Below are 16,214 nucleotides of genomic sequence, written 5' to 3'. Positions count from 1 at the left end.
AGGAGTCAGGGGGAGGAAGAGGGGCAGTGAGGGGCTGTCTGGGGCAGAGGGGGCTGCCTGGGGGGCTGTGAGGAGTCAGGGGGAGGAAGAGGGGCAGTGAGGGGCTGTCTAGGGGAGCGTGAGGTGTCAGGGGGAGGAAATAGGGCAGTGAGGGGCTGCCTCGAGGAGCTGTGAGGAGTCAGAGGGAGGAAGAGGGGCAGTGAGGGGCTGCCTGGGGAGGCTGTAGAGGTCCGAGCAGCTGCCCCCAAGCCCCGCTCCCATGTCCCGTCTGCCCAGACGCAGCGCCCGGCTCCCCCCGCGCCCGGCCGGCGGCACACGGGGGAGGAGCGGCCGGGCAGCTCCAGCTGAGCGGGAGGCGGGGAAGGAGCCTCCGAGCAGGCAGCCGGGGAGAAGGCGGCGGTGGAGCCCGGCCCGGCAGCAGGGAGGGCGACCGCCCCTTGCCGGCCAGCCGCGGGGGCATGAGCGGAGGTGAGCGGGGCCGCGGGCGAGGGCCGCCAGCAGCATCAGCCGGGGCAGAGCCTGGGGCCGTCGCCTCGGTCGCGGACCCCGGGGGTCCCGCAGCGCCCCGGACTTGGGCTGAGCCCTTGCTCCCGCGCGCGCCGGGCTGCAGGGAAGCGCGTCTTCCCCCTGTTCCACACTGGTGAGGCCACATCTGGAGGCCGGTGTCCGGGGGGACGGGTGGTCCCCCACTACAGAAAGGATGCGGGCAAGTTGGAGGGACTCCAGAGGAGGGCAGTGAAAACGGCGAGGACGTGGAGAGGCCGAGGGAATTGGGCTTCGTTACTGGAGAAGAGGAGCCCGAGTGAGGGGGCTTCAACTACCTGAAGGGGTGTGGGGTTGCAAAGAGGATGGAGCTGGACTGTTCTCAGTGGGGGCAGATGGCAGACTGAGGAGCGATGGTGTCCAGTTGCAGCAAGAGAAGTTTAGGTTAGTTGTGGGGGGAGGTGTTGTTTGTTTGTTTTACATCTCCTCACTAGGAGGGTGATGAAGCACTGAAACAGGCTGCTCCGTCGCCACCCTTGGAGGTCTGTAAGACCTGGGTGGACAAAGCTGTGCCTGGGATGATCTAGTTGGGGACAGTCCTGCTGTGAGAGGGGGTTGGACTAGATGTAACTTCCTGAGGATCCCTTCCAAGCCTCATTTGCTGTGATTCTTTGTCTGGAAGGACCCCTGGGTAATGCCAGCACCTAGTTTTCCCTCCTTTTGTAGGCTCTGGAGCCCTTTCCCTGTTGCAGAGAGCTGGGAAAGGCCACCCCAGGTCAGCCCCTCCCCCCGCATTGGAAACCTTTGGGCTTATCTTGTGGGTCACATAGGTGCACCCCAGAGTGCAGCATGCCAGGAGGAATCTTGAGGCTCCCCTTGCTGCCTCAGCTTCCCCAGCTGAGAATCATCAGGCTCTAGGTGGCTCTTGGAAATGCCAGCTCTTTCTTTGAACTTGGCTTCTTTGTGGAAAAACGATAGTCATTCTTCTGTTGGCTAAGATTTCAGAGAGACCAGGGCAGGTCGGCATATATTTAAGACTTATGGATCCCTATTGGAAATCTCTGAGTTTAGCTTGTGAATCACAGTGGCACACCTAACAGCGTCAACATGGCGTGGTCCCCTGGTGGTGCCGCTGAAAGGCTCTCAAGGTGCCCTGGTTGAGAATCAGTGGTGTAGAACATAGGTAACTTAAGGGCTAAAACATGCAGCATCCTTCTAAAGGCAGAGCATTTTAGAAGTGTTTTGGTGGGGGTGGGGGTGTTTATACTAAGTACAATATCCCCTTTTCTAGCTCCTGGAGCCCTATGAATTGCTGTGCAGCCACTCCTCCATGGACACACGCACTCTCCCTTCTTGTCCAAGCACCACCTTTCTGTGTAGTCGCAGAGGGCTCCTATGGCAAGACAAATTGCCTGCAGCAACAGGAAAGCAAATTACACCGCGTGCATCCGCCTTTAGAAGGTTCCCCCCCTCCAAACTTTTCACAAGCCTCAACCTCTGCCCCCAGTGGAATGTGAATCCAGGCACAAGCCAGGTTTTTCCACTTGTCTTTCTTCTTTGCTTTTTACAAAAGCCTCAGGATGGGCTAATGTATTTGGGACCAATCCAACTCCCATTGACTTTATGAACAAAAAGGCTACAGAATTGTTTTTCCTCATTCGCTCTTTCTTCTTCTTTTTTTAACTTGCTTCTTGACTATTTAGATGTTGCTATGGTAAACGTATTTTCAGGGCATCCTATAAATACGGATGTGAAGTAGCTAACTGTATTTTGACACATGTTCTGGAGCAGCACCCTTGAAAGCATGAAACTTGGTGTTTTGACCTGGGAGCTGTTTGTTTTCATTAAAAACAGCTGTGGGCCAAAGATTGCCTCTGCCACTCTCATCAAATCTGCATTCATTTAAAGCAGCCCCGCTACAATTGAAGGACTCTGCAGTAACCGGTCCAGTATTTGTGTACCAAGTTGCTAAAGACATTAGTTTTTCTCTTGGAAGTCTTTAGCACTCATCATCTTCTCTCGGACCTTTTAGTATAGAAGTTGCCTCATAAAACATATTTTCTTTAAAAAGTATGTAATCCAGCATATTAACACCTGTGAGAAGAAAGAACAACATTCCCTTTTCTGAGATGGTGAAGTTGGGACACTGAAAGTCTACTCCAAATACTAATGCTGCTCCATATGGCTTGGACATATAAAATCTGTTCCTCAGTTCCTCCACTTGCATTTTTATTTTTGTAGAATGTTTTGAAATTATTTTGTAAAAAACCCACTAAGTATTATTAAGTGTCTTTGATTGGGAAGGATTAATATAATATCATATTCTACTGCATGGCTATTTTATTTAGACTGATTAGAAAAATACGTGGTAATCATCCTCTGCTTTTGGTACATGACATCTAAGGTACTTAGCACAGTATACAGGACTCTTTATCTCACCATGACAGAAGTATCCACATTAACAAACACAAGCCTGTTCAGCTCATCCCTTCTCAGAAAGCTGGGTGGGGGAGATGGGCTTTGCAAGATAACCAAAAGGCTAACAAATCCAGGCTGTGACAGAACGAGGAGGAAACAAGTTCTAATGCCTTCATAAAGCTGTTCTCTCCCATTTTCAGTGAGAAATCTCCAGTTCAAAGGCCTTTGTTGCAGTGGTGTGGACCAGCTAGTGTTGTTGTCTTACAGGTAACTAAGTCCCAAAATACTTTATGGCTGTAAAACTTGTATCAAGACCTTGGGCCCCATTCTCAGTTGTCCTGCTTCTTGTGTAGTCACTAGTGTAAGTGTTGAATATTGCCATTCTTCTTCAGTAGTATTTTATACTCGCTTTACACTGATGTAAGTGACTATATTTAATTATCCTATACACTAAGTTAGTGTAGTTTGCCAGAATTCCTCTTGTTAACTTATTGGAAGCCAGGCAAGATCCCAGAACATGACTGTAGTGCCCATCATGAAACTGTTTCATAAGCTGGTTGCCAAAGTCGTTCCAATTTTTGAGTGGTCTCAAGGCATCTCTCTGGTTTTTAAACAAAGGCTTGAACCTTTAGAGCTTGCATATATGTAACATACATTAAAATCATATATAGTGTTGCATGAGTAAGAAATAGAAGATGGCATGAATGGGAAGACTAGAAACTATACTAAAAGTATATGGCTCAAGCCCACAGTTGATACCAGTAATGAAGGGGAATGCTTTTTTCCCTAAAGGCCAGAAGGACCTCTGGCTCATGCACTTTGAGCTGAGACTTAGGTCAGGGTTACTCAGCCGTCAGCCCGTAAGCCAGACCTGGCCTTTGGAGCCATGGCATCTGGCCTGTGGGGCTCCCCACAGGTCAGGAAATTTGAGGATGGGGAAGCAGTGGCAATTAATACTGCCACCCCTCCCCCACTGCCAAATTCCCAAGCCCTGTAGGGGCAGATTGAGACTGGGCCATGCTCCTTCCCTACACGCAGAAGGATTGAGGGCAGGCTCCCCCTGCATGCTGAACTGAGACCACTGGTTGGATTCAGGCCATGGACCAGGCACCACCCATCTGGCCCATAGGGTAAAAAGGTTAGGCACTGCCTTAGATCAAATGGAGTTGCCAAGAAAAACAATGTAATTTTATGTAGATTTAAGTTTGCACATTTTACAGTCAGATGGAAAGTTAAAATGTCCTGTATACTTCTGTCTTTTCATGCATAAGCATTTCTAGTGTGGATACTTTTGACATGCACAGTACATGTGTACTTTTTTAAAATCAACACTAATCCAGTATATCTCAGTTTTATGCGCTCTTGCAAAGACAGTCATTTTTAACTCCCTGTTAGTTCAATAACCTGCTCTGCACCCCAGAATTTCTATAAAGCTAAGGGCTGAGCATACCATCCCAACCCTCAGCTTTACCCATAGGCAGGGCTCATTGGAGGGGAGATGAGCAGCTTGACCCTTAACCCTTGCCCCCCAGACTTTACCTTCTGCTACCAGTCTGCCCTCATCACTTGTCTCCTGCTGTGCCTACCCCCCACCTCCAGCCTTGGATTTCTATTCCCCGCCCCACCTCCATCTAAGTCCCCCACAGCCTCTGTCTCCCCCTGCAGCCTCTGCTTTCCTGCCTATCTCCTTTGCAGCCTCAGGCCCCCTGCCATCTCTGCTCTACCCTAATGCTTGCTCTTGCTGTGGCTTCAGCAGTCAGGGGCAGAGGTTGCAGGGTGAGGGAAGATGGGGTGGGGAAGCTGGTGGGGAGCAGAGGGCCTGGGGCTGTGGACTGTGGCAGTTAGGGCAGTAGAGACTGTGGGAGGGGGCAAAGACTTATTGGTGGTGGTGATCCTCTGTGATCAAGGATTATCACTCCCATGGGTAAAGGGTTGTAAAGAGTCCATTGATGGCTAAGAAGGCCAATCCTAGAGACACAAAATCGGGGGGGGAGGGAGAGGGAGAGGGGTAGAGGCAGCAGCTGCAGCATCTGCCTGCCCCCTCCCATCTCTTACCGAAATCCAAGACAAGGGGCTTCCCCCAATGTGTGTGTGTGTGTGGGGGGGCACCTCATCTTGGATTTAAGTAAATAGGGCACTTCCTCTTAAACAAGGTACTCAGTAGACCTTCTTCGTTCAGAGTCTCAGTTCCAGCTGCCTTATACAACGCGAGTCCCTTAATGGGACAGGTCTCCACAGTGCTTGACAATCTAAGATAGAGTGGGCTCCTGTTATTCGTTTCTTCTCTCTGCTTCTTCTGTCTAGATCTCTCAGCATGACCCCTTCTCGAGTGGTAAGATCAGGCTCTGGGATGGGAGTGTAGGTTGATTCTCTAAGGTCTGCTTGCTACGTTCTTCTTCCCCTCATTTCAACTAGAACATCATTTTAGTGGACTCTATCCCAGGAACAACTTGAGGTAGAGATTCATGTCATTCCAAATACTTCTTGCATCATTCCAGGCTTCCAGATTGTTTTGCTATGCTTTGGTTTCTAGTTATAGTGGAGCGCAGCAGTGGCCATTAGAGACACACTGCCTTGATTATCATTGTATATTTTCTCCTGCTTTAATTTCAGTTTGAGAAAGGTACAGTAAGATATTTGAGGAGCTGTCAGAGCTAGAGTTCAAGTGTTCTGCCACTGAAGAGCTAGGTAGGGCAAATAGAACCAGAGAGTAAACTGTATGTATTTGTATCCGTAGTATTGTGCAGTCAACCCAAAGCAGCTAGTAGTAGGTCACAATAAGGCTCAAATTGAGGTAGGTTACACTGGGTCAGTGACCCAACACAACTTATAGAATCTTAACTTCCATTAAAGAAAACTTTCAATCAAGAGAAGCTTGAAAACATCAAACAAGGATAAACCAATATAGTGATGCCTGCTGGCAGACAGTCTGAAAGAGTAACTGCTCTATTCATGTCAATGCGTTGCTTGTTCAGATACTGCAACCAAAGCATAAGGAAGAGTATCACAGAACCTCACAGTTAGTGGCACCTCATTTTGGACCTATGGGTGATTGAATGTTTGGGAAAGGACCTTTGTTTTTTTCCCCTTCCAAATCTGACCAACAGATTTGAAAGACCAGAGAGGAACACTGAAGCACAGGGATGCTCAATCCTTGGCCTGCAGGCCAAATCTAGCCCTTGGAGCCATATCATCCAACCTGCAGGGCTCCCCCTGGGTCCAGAAATATGGCGGTAGGGGAGCAGTGTCAATTAACTGCCAAATTTTTAAGCCCTATGCAGTTGGATTAGGCCCTATGTGGAGAGATCAGACGCAGCCCCTGTGTGGCTACATTGGGCCATGGGAAGGCCATTGAGATGTGGCTGCATTGGGATCTACATGGGCTACTGCCATGTGGTGGGATCGGGCCCTGGGCACATTATTATCACACAGTGGGATTGGGCCCATGGATTTGATCCAGCCCACAGACTGATCTGGCACCACTCATCCAGTCTGCAGGGTACTGGGCACCACTGCTGCGGTTTGTCTAAACTCCACCTGAGGGAGACAGTCTTGCAAATAGATACTTAAGCCCATCCTTGTCGGCCAGATTCTGCCTTCTTATCCCAGTTTCAGCCTAGCTGTTCTTCTCTCAGGTGTAGACTGTGAACAGTCTTAGGCAGACATCACATCACTAGTCATGAAGTCACAGGCACAACTAACAGTGCTAAATATTGTCAATAAAAGCTAAGGTTCTGATATTATTGTGTAACTGGGAATTGGGGATAAACATATGTCTGTGCTTTCATATACAATGCTCAGGGGAGGGCTATATTAACTCCCTTCCTCTGCCCTCCAAATAGGAACCCAGCAGGACCTCTGCATAATCTGTTGTGATGAGGTCTCCTTTGGTTGCCTTAAATAGGCAGAATATGGGCTTGTGACTACTAGTTTTATTCACATTTGAGACCTGCCTCCCAAGCTGTTGGGCTTTGAGCAGAATGTTTTCAAAAGCTGGTTTGAGGATTTTCATTGCTATTGCCATCAATTTTAACAGGAATTGAATTTCCAGCATTATTAGGAAGCTTTGAAAATCTTGGTTTAAAATTCTAACTGGTTTCTAGGAACTGGCTTTCTGGTGAATATAGTCATTCTGAAGGAAATGTAGTTATCAGTTGCTTAGTGTATGTCTGCACAATAAATTTAGAAAAGTTAATTCCATCCTACTTTCAAATATCTTAAAACCTTAATATCTTTTTTTCAAAGAGGTGATTGACTGCCACTGGAATAGTTCTGTGCTACCATGTTTTTTGCCTAAATCTAGAGCTCTAAGGATATGGATATATGTAACACAAGGTAGAAAGGATCAGGGCTTTATTATACTTCAGTGACTCTATGGTAACTGCCAGTGGGTGTATCTACACATGCAATTAATGTGATGTGATAAACTCCGGAGCATACTGCTCCTGGGTGCAGCATCTACATGTGCACCTGGGACGGCAACACTTTGATCTGGGGCAGAACAGCCTCAGCTTGGCAGCAGTCATGGCATCGGGTCATGGCATCAGGTGGTGGAGGGGCTGGGTAAGGCATGAGAGTGCCAAAACTATGAGCTATGTGGCTGACCCCCCCAAACCAGCTGCTCTGTCCCAGCTTAAAGTGCTGCTGTCCCAGTCATCATCTGCACATACATTGCAGCACAGTAAATGACTCTGCCATAAGATAGTACTGTCCCCAACAGTAATATTTTATGGCAGAGTTAATTAATACTTTACCACAGAGCTAATTAGTCAGTTCACAATAAACCACATATGTAGATGCACCCAGTATGTCTGCTTTTATACCACAGCAAATGAAAGCTAATTTGTGGCAGTGTAGCACTAGTTTGCACTGAGCGCCACACTATTAAGATTTAAGTTCTACTTGCCACAGAGTAGTATTGTGCAGTCATCACAAAGCAGCTGACATGTGATAAGTTCCCAAGCCCAGTTAATGCAGTACAGTTGACACACAGTAAGGTTCCAAGCCCTTTTACCCAGTAGTACATTTTTTCAGGCTTCCCAAGCCTGAAGCACATCATTATTTAAATTGAAGTGAGTTAGTTGTACTAAGCCACATGTACTTAAGTTTAAATGAGAGCCACCAAGATAGCTGTTACTGGCAAACACCTCCAGCCAGTTAGTGATTTGGCAAGGGATGAAACAGACAGGCTCTTACTGTACACCCATTGTGAACCAGGCCGCTCAGTGCCTCCTCATAATGTGGCGGAGTTACATTTTAGCATGAGGGCATCTCTGCAGGAATTCCAGTCAGTCAGCTCTTTCAGATAAAACTTCATGAGAAGTCTTGCCTGCTCTTTGTGATTGTTAAATATCCTTTAAAAATTTTTGGCTTGATGTGTTTGGCTAGACTTTCCTTAGTCCAGCTGTTACGTACCAGTTGCTGACATTGCTGGTCTCCTGCATCTCAGAGGTGGCTAAATTTTAGTGGTGAAATGTTTATTTATCATTCAATCTCCAGACAAGTACAAAATTTAAAATTATAATCTCTGTGTCTTGACAGAAAGACTACCCAAGTAATGTCTTGTCTTATCAGTAAGAATCAGACCACTATTACAATCCCATATTCAAAAATTGCAGGCATCTCAAGGTTACTAGAATTTATTCTGACCTATCCCAAAGTGGATACCAACTCTGTACCTAAAGCAATAAATGAATAATGTCCACAGGTATGGAATTGTGATTCTTTGTGCACAGAGATCCAAAATGGGTATAAAATAGAAGAAAAAAGTTGCAGAACAACAATTTGGAATGAAATGAGAAAAAAAGGATAGAAGCAGAAAAAGGACAAAGAAGTATCAAAGAATAAGAATAGTTAAAGCAGGAGGGAAAAAGTGCTCAGGCAGTAGGAAGGAAAATTGAAGTTGGATTAGAAAAAAGATGGAAAACCACAGTGGGAGCATTGAACAAAAAAACTAGAGACTTTTTATCTCAAGCCATGAACTTGAGAAGTTTAACTTAAATCCATGTTACAGCTGTTTTTAATGCAAACTCAATATTCTATCTGTACTGCCTGAAGCATGAACTAGAGGCATCTTTGAAATCTACTAAGCCGTTATTATTAGAAGAAATGATAAACTGTAATAAGTCAGACTGAAACAAAGAAGGGCTTGTAAGATTTTCATGATGTATTCACCTGAGCTAATAGACTTAGTAAAGATAGCTGTACTGTCACACTTTGTCTTGCACTGTCATATCATCACTCCCTTGCCAAATAAATATGTATTCTATCAATTCAAGCTCTCCCATCCCCATTCCTTTAGCTCTTTTTGGAGTTCTTACATATTTGCTGTATCCAGTATATCCACGTATGTCATATCCGCTGTAAACCTATGTTAAGAGGATGTGGATCTGCTATTGCTTCCTCTTCAGTTAGCTGTTCAAGGGCTTCTCTACTCTGTCTTCCCCAATCAAGAAAAAAATGGGGGCAACTCTAGCTGCTTTGCTCGTATACTAACTAGAAAAACTAACTGTGCTTTTGTCTATCAAATAAGCAGTTTAAATCATCCTATTGTTTTCCTTCCTTCAGAAGGTTTGTCAGTGACCGATTTCAGCTGGAGCAGTTTCTGCTCTTGCTAGGTAAGTAGTCCATTGGGTTTTCAAACCCTGATTATAAAGCTGAAAGAAGTTTGTTGAGAAGCAGAGAATGCTTTAATTCCCTGGGTCTCCTTAATTACTTTTCATGGCCTTCTACTTCCATCGGTTTTGGGAAACTAAGTTCAACCCATGCAAATGGTTGGAATGCAGGCATGATACCCCTTCCTTATGCTATAAATGTAGACACAGTGCTCACTTATTCAATGCCAAACTTAGCCGTGAATTTAAAAAAAAAAGCACAAAATTTTCCATTCCTCCCACTTCTCGGAAATCCAGACAAAAGGAGGAATATATGAACAAGACAGTCAACCCTGATGTGGGGCAGGGGCTGGATCAAATAATTTTCTGGGAAGACAGATAAAGTAAAGTACTACACTACATAATCAAGGAGCATAGAAAGTCCAAACTCCTTCCCCTTTTCTTAGAGCTTGTTTTTGCATATAAATAATAGAATATTAAGTAAACATCGCTACGTCAAACCTTCTCCCTAAACTCAGCTACTGCTTGATGAGCCCCAGGATACAAATATGCCTCCTGTCTTCCTCATATCTAGGTGGGGATAATCAGTTGCCTTCTGTAGGGAGCAAGCAGAATCCCCTTTAACTCTTTCCTGTTGGGACCAGCACCTTCTAGCAAGGCAGGCTGTTTTGGGTTAACATAGGCAATACATTGTGGCACCCTTCTGCTACTTTTAATACCCATCTTGGTAAATTTACCAGTCAGTGGGTCTTCTGAAAGAACCTATAGCCTGATCTGAAGGCTGGTGTGTTGCTGGTTCATTGTGGTTAGGGAGCTGAGAAGAACCAGCTGGAGAGGGCTTCCTGGTTCAGGGGAACCTCCTGCTTCATATGCTCTCAGAGATATTAGTGAAGGTTCATACTGATAAACAGTTAACTGATCAGCCCTCACAAACAGTGCAATGTACAACAACTGCCCTTAGTAACTAGACCCAAGGACTTAGCTTCTGAGTTACTGCCACATAGTGATGACCATGCTCATCCAAGTAAAGAGCTAAAGTATGGCTTTACAGATGTTGAGAGAGCTATTTCTGTAACCACAATGTTTTATTGCTGCTCTTGGTATGAGAATGTTCTGGAAAGGGGATGTGTGTGATTGAACAGAAATAAAACAACTTCTTCAAGGCCCTTCCACCTGGCACTTTCAGCAAAGCCCTGGATTAGCTATTGACCAGGAAAAGCGTGAACTTCAAGTGCAAGTAGGTCTGGAGGCATTTGTAAAACACAGATAAAGCAATCATATCAATATAAGCTGACACTTAAATAACCATAATTGCCCAAATCCAAGACTACCCTGAACTAAAGATGACCCCAAAATTAGATAATATACATGGAAAATTTATAAATTCGTTATCATTTTCCATGTATAGAATCTAATTATTGGAGGGTCATCTTAAATTAGTCTCCCAACAACTACAGCAGTGAAAGCAGGGGTCAGGCAGTGGGGAGAAGTGGGGAGGGGCAGACAGTAAGGGGAGTAGTGAAAGGCAGGTGGTAGGGGGTAGGCAATGTGGGAAGCAGGCAGTGAAAGGATCAAGAAACATGCTCCCTGCTGCCTGTGCCCTCCCACCATCTTCCCTGCACTGCTGCTTGCCCCCTTGTGCCTGCCTCTCTGCTGCCTCAGCCCCAGGGTTGGGGCCACAGCTGCAGCCGCATCTACTGCCTCCCTTCCCCCCACTGTAGTCTCATACTTGACTCTAAGACATGGGGCTTTTTTTCCCCCATGTTAAATGGGAAAAAAAACCTTGCTCTGTAATTGAATAAATATGGTAACATTTATTGGAGTTAATGCCTGCTCCATATTTAACAGCCATATAGGGTCTGTTTTTTTAAAGATTCTGACTTATTCTCTGGGTTCTCAGAACCTGAAAATCAAGACTGGAGCATTTTAAGATACAGTAGCAGGTACATTTCTATTGAAGGAAGGTTTTTTAATATCTTGTTCATTATCTAACAAGTGAAATCATGAGTGAAAAATAAAGAAAAAAAGAAAAGAATTCTTAAATAAGAATCAAGCTGTTAACAAGAAGACTCTACAAGTAATTGACTTAAAAAGGAGCATGAACTTTGTCTAACTAAAGTCTTCATTGACAGTTTGGCAGAAATCTGCAGGCCACACTTTGCATAGGAGAGCCTTCTGGAACTATCTGAGGCTATCATCTTTAGGTCCTAGTGTACAACACTCTGCGTTGGTGGAGGTGGAACATATATGATGACATTTCAAGTGCCTGGTGAGTGGCATCTCTTTTATTATAGATTACTTAGACTGTTAAGACATATTGTACAATTCTGGACTAATTTCAGCTCCAGGTTTCACATGGGCACCCATGGTTTAAAGACTAGTAGTCAGTATGTTTTGACTAGAGTAGGCTAACTGTTGGAATTTCTGATTTGCTAAAAAATTCCGTATTTCATGACATGGTTTGATTTTGAATAGGAGCAAAACCAAATTTTTCAAAATATCCTATGAAACAGAAATTCCAATATTTTGTTTCAAAGATACTTACTCCTGGTGTTTTTTCAGTGAAGTATGTATTTTGGTAGCTGCTTTGTGAAGCTGATAATGATTCTTCTTGGTATCACCGATCCCCACCAGTGAATAACAGTGGTAATAGACTGAAGTTACTCAATGGTGGGAACCACTAAAAGGACTAGTTTCAGTTAGAGACTAAGTCAGTTTTACTCATCAGCTGTTGAGGTGTCCAGGGGCAGTAATACCTAAAGTCCTGCTCTATCTTAAATAAAGGATCACTTTTTCAGCATTTTCAGTGAGGTTTAACTCTACCTTTCACCTTTGAATCTCTTTTTTTAAATACAACATTCTTATATTTACCACTGTGCGTTTATGTTAAGGCACTATTTTTTTGCAAATTTAGACCTCAGCACTCACTCAGAGACCCATTCATATTAGTGTTTTCCCAGTGCAAAGCAGCTTGTATGAATAGAACACAAGGCATGACATATTAGGGTTAAATGAATGATTGTATGAGCCAAAACTGTGACTTTAACAGAGCTCTTCAGAACGTTTAAGTTGAGAATGAAATTCCATGTTCAACTTTTTAAAATTTTCCCTCATTTCTTATTAAAATTTTAAATAGCTTTCTATAGGAAATCATACTGAAACAATTACTGGCATTTTCCCATTTACTGAAAACACTGTTTTCTGGTAAATAAAAATGTTCAATAACTTTCAGTAGGCTTGTAGCAAAAAATGTATTAGGTGATTCACAAAGTATTTCCAAACAATGTAAAATCCATCCATTTTCAGCCCTGAAAAATGGGATTATTCTAGAATAATTTTTGTTCTCTTGCTCTCTTACATGCACGTGCACATTCTCTCTCTCTTTTGGCCAATTCTAATATTTTTAAAAAAATTTCCCCCCCCAGTTTCAACCTCATTTAAAACTGAGCACCAACACTGGGTACATCTACATGAGACACTTTACTGTGCATTAGACTAATTGACTGTGCAGTAAAGCATCATTGTCTACACATGTGCAGCAATTACTGCACAGTTGATTAGTCTAATGAGCCACTTTCTAGTAACTGTATCTACCTCATAGACAGTATCTACAGGTACTAGAATGTGGCATATTAATTATTAATTAATTAATAAATAATTATTATTATTACTGTTAGTAGTAGTAGTAGTACTTCCCTAACTGTTAGTACTACTACTAACAGTAATAATAATTATTATTCCTAAAATGACATATAAATAGATGTATCCTATAAGAATGCCTCAGGGCCACCTTTCTGTGACCACTGAAGGAATGGACATTTGACACTTTTCTGTGCTATTGATTATTGAATAAATAATGATTGATTGTTGAATAAATAATGACTGAATCACATTTCAAGATTCCAGCTCTACATGGACATGGAAACTGATTGTCACTTTTACTCTTCAGCACCTTCGTTCTATGGCAACATATAGTGAACATCCCTCTTCCTTTCCCAGTTCTTACAGAGCTCTCTATAGTCTAAGCCTTGTTATTACAAAGCAAGGAGACTCAGATTTCGAAATGCCTTCCACATGCCCCAGCTTTGAAAGGAGAAACTTGCAGACAAGAGCCAGCCTTCTTTTATTTAATTCAGCTTCAGTTTTGTTTGCCTTGCAGAAGAGTGTATCTTTGTTATTGTGCAAGATGAAAGAGCAAGTGTTAAATTTTCACACTGTGAAACTAGGATGATGATTATTTCCCATTTAATTTTGTATTATGGCATCCTGTTCCATCAGAGGTATAAGGAACCTCTTTACATTGGTTCGGAATCCAGATGGAATGTGGTCCTTGTAAAAAAATCTTGGCCAGAAATGGCAAAAGAGTCTGCTTATGTCTGTATTACTAGCCTTCAATTCAGGGAAGTGAGAAATTAACTTTAGATACTTACAAATTCCTCATTTTGAATTTTATTTCTGTTCTCTGAGGAACAGGGAATTGTACTGAATTTTCACCCAGTATCAGTACAGTATCCATCCATCAGCTATTTACAAGACTCATTTTTTTCATTTTAGTTTTATCATACTGCCGCACTTATCTTGTATGCAAAACTTGAAGAAAAGGAAGAAAATAGCCAAAGAATTGTTGGCTATGTGTATAATTCTTGTTAGTCAGGGGCAGACATAGCCTGAGGAATTGAGATTTGTGTGTGTATGCGTTTATGAAATTGTGGAGGAGCACCAGTGGGGTGTTTGCCGCTCTGGGGCTGTTACAAGCTTCATGGGAACTTGCTTGTGGAGCAGCCTGGAAAAGCCTCCAGTTTAAGGGGGGAGGTGGGTGGCAGAACACATCAGGTGTCTGCCACTTTAAGAGCTGGTGGCAGGTGTTGCACTAGCTCTGATGAGTGGCTATTTTAGATCCAGGCCAGCAGAGTGAGGGGCAGCAGTTTGCTGCTTGATGCCATGGAAGGAACATCTCCCAGTGGAGCTGCTGCTCCTGCAACAACTAGGGGCTAATGGGGATGGCAAGGAGGCTCCTGGTCCTGGGCATGACTTGAAACTTCACCCTGCCAGAGAAGAGTGGTCTGGTGGGGTTCCTAGTGGCGTGGGAGCCCCCAGGAAATGCCAGACAAGTTACGTCCCCAGTGAAAGGTGAAGAGGGAAGCCTTAAACCCAGCCCCCGCTTTTGGGTGGGCTATTTAACACCAGAGGCACACCCCAGTGTGGCACCTGAGCCCATGTGGGGTGCAAGACCCCGCAGTGGATAGTGGGGCCAGGCATGGTTGTGGCCACCTGAGCCTGGGTAAGGTACAAGATCCGGAAGAGTGAGAATGGTGGGCCAGGCATGCCCATGAGTGGCACCTGAGCCTGGGGGGGGAGGGGTTTGACCCCAGGACCCAGCATAGGGGGCAGAATATGTGCCTCAGTGGGTGTGGAGGTTTAGATTGGGGTGCAGAAGGGCACCTAACAGTCTGCACTAGAGTGGGGTGGGACTTGGGTGGCCTGGGAGAGAGGGGTGAGTTGAGAGGGGTTGAGTGAGTGAGTTGAGTGAGACCCTGCGAACATGAGGGCTGGAGATGAGGCCTTGTGGGGAAGGAGCGTGAAGTGGGTCCCGGTGAGTAGGATGCTTGACGGTAGGTCCTGCTAACATGCAGGCTGAGTTAGGTCCAGGTAAGCCTTTGGGTGCCTGAGGCCACAGGTGGGTTGGAGGCCAATTGGGTGGGGTGGCTGAGGAAGAGCCGCAAGTAAACAACAGGGTGAGTCAGGAGCCCTTGACTGAGAGCAGCTGAGTGAGTGACCTGGTGAGAGACCAGAGGCAGAGTCAGACCAGTGTTTGGTGAACTGCCCAGCACTCGCTTGGATGAGGGTAGCAGGAGGTGCCCAAGAGGCTGCATGCTTGTTGGCCGGGGAGTGCAAAGAAACAACCTCAAAGACTCTTTGGGTGAAGGCAGGGTGAGTGTGGCCCTGGGGAAGAGGAGGGGCGGCATGAGTGTGGCCCTGCAAGGGGCAGTATGAGAGAAACTGTGTGAGAGGCAGTGGAGTGAGAGGGGCCTCAGCGAGAGAGAGGTAGTACAAGTGTGGCCTGTAATAGGGCAGAATGTGAGAGGCCTAACACTGTGCTGAGTTGGGCCTGGCCTTGAGCTGGAGCAGAGCACAGCTGTTAGAAATATCTGTGAGGCTTGGGATGCAGTACAGGGGTGGCTGGAGCTGCATACATAAGCCCAGGAGAACAGGGCATTAAAAGGGCAGCCTCCCACCTAAATAAGACCATAATCATTTAACAACAAGGCATGGCAGGAAAGAGAGGTGGGGCAGCATGCCCAGAGGCAGGTGGGATAAGTTATATATATTTCTGAATCATTCTAAGCATAGAATACACACTCTTAAAATTATACTGGGGAGAAATTGTATTTTGATTCTTTCTGCTTTGGAGAAAAGCTAACTTCACAAATTTCAGTTCAGTTCCAGAAGAATGAATCATTACTGATTTCAAATTCAGTAAAGTAGTTTTACAGTTTGCCCTCTGCTTCTGTAATATATTCAGTCAGTAATAGGCTGGATCTATGCTCACGTTTTTTTCCTTTAAGAAAAAATTGTGGCCCAGTTGGTCACAATAGCAAGAATGCTGAGGTGTTTTTACTGTTATGTTGGCCAGTCTGATTCACAGCAGGTCTAGATGACATGGTGGTAAAATATATGATTTTTTTCCTTTGTTGTTGT

The 16,214-nt window shown here is 44.8% G+C and overlaps 1 protein-coding gene across 10 annotated transcripts in view; it reads left to right on the top strand.

The window, feature by feature from the left end:
- The first annotated feature begins 207 nt into the window (after positions 1 to 207).
- PLAGL1 (PLAG1 like zinc finger 1) overlaps positions 208 to 16,214 on the top strand; it is a 78,284-nt gene continuing 62,277 nt past the window's right edge. For 3 of the 10 annotated variants that reach the window (XM_090040819.1, XM_090040877.1, XM_090040887.1), the window contains exons 1-4: positions 396 to 468; positions 3,102 to 3,168; positions 9,469 to 9,518; positions 11,648 to 11,784. In XM_090040819.1, the coding sequence (XP_089896945.1) occupies positions 11,763 to 11,784 (22 nt within the window). In that variant the 5' untranslated portion in view covers positions 396 to 468; positions 3,102 to 3,168; positions 9,469 to 9,518; positions 11,648 to 11,762. Of the gene's footprint in view, positions 469 to 3,101; positions 3,169 to 9,468; positions 9,519 to 11,647; positions 11,785 to 16,214 lie in introns of those variants that run through there. The other 7 variants (XM_090040838.1, XM_090040829.1, XM_090040857.1 and 4 more) reach the window with 7 other exon arrangements.

The sequence above is a fragment of the Crocodylus siamensis genome, chromosome 1 (genome assembly GCF_052110815.1).
Source record: "Crocodylus siamensis isolate JL-2025a chromosome 1, ASM5211081v1, whole genome shotgun sequence".
NCBI classification, from domain to species: Eukaryota; Metazoa; Chordata; order Crocodylia; family Crocodylidae; genus Crocodylus; species Crocodylus siamensis.
Note: the sequence above shows the minus strand (reverse complement) of the source record. Positions and strands in the feature narration are given on the sequence as shown.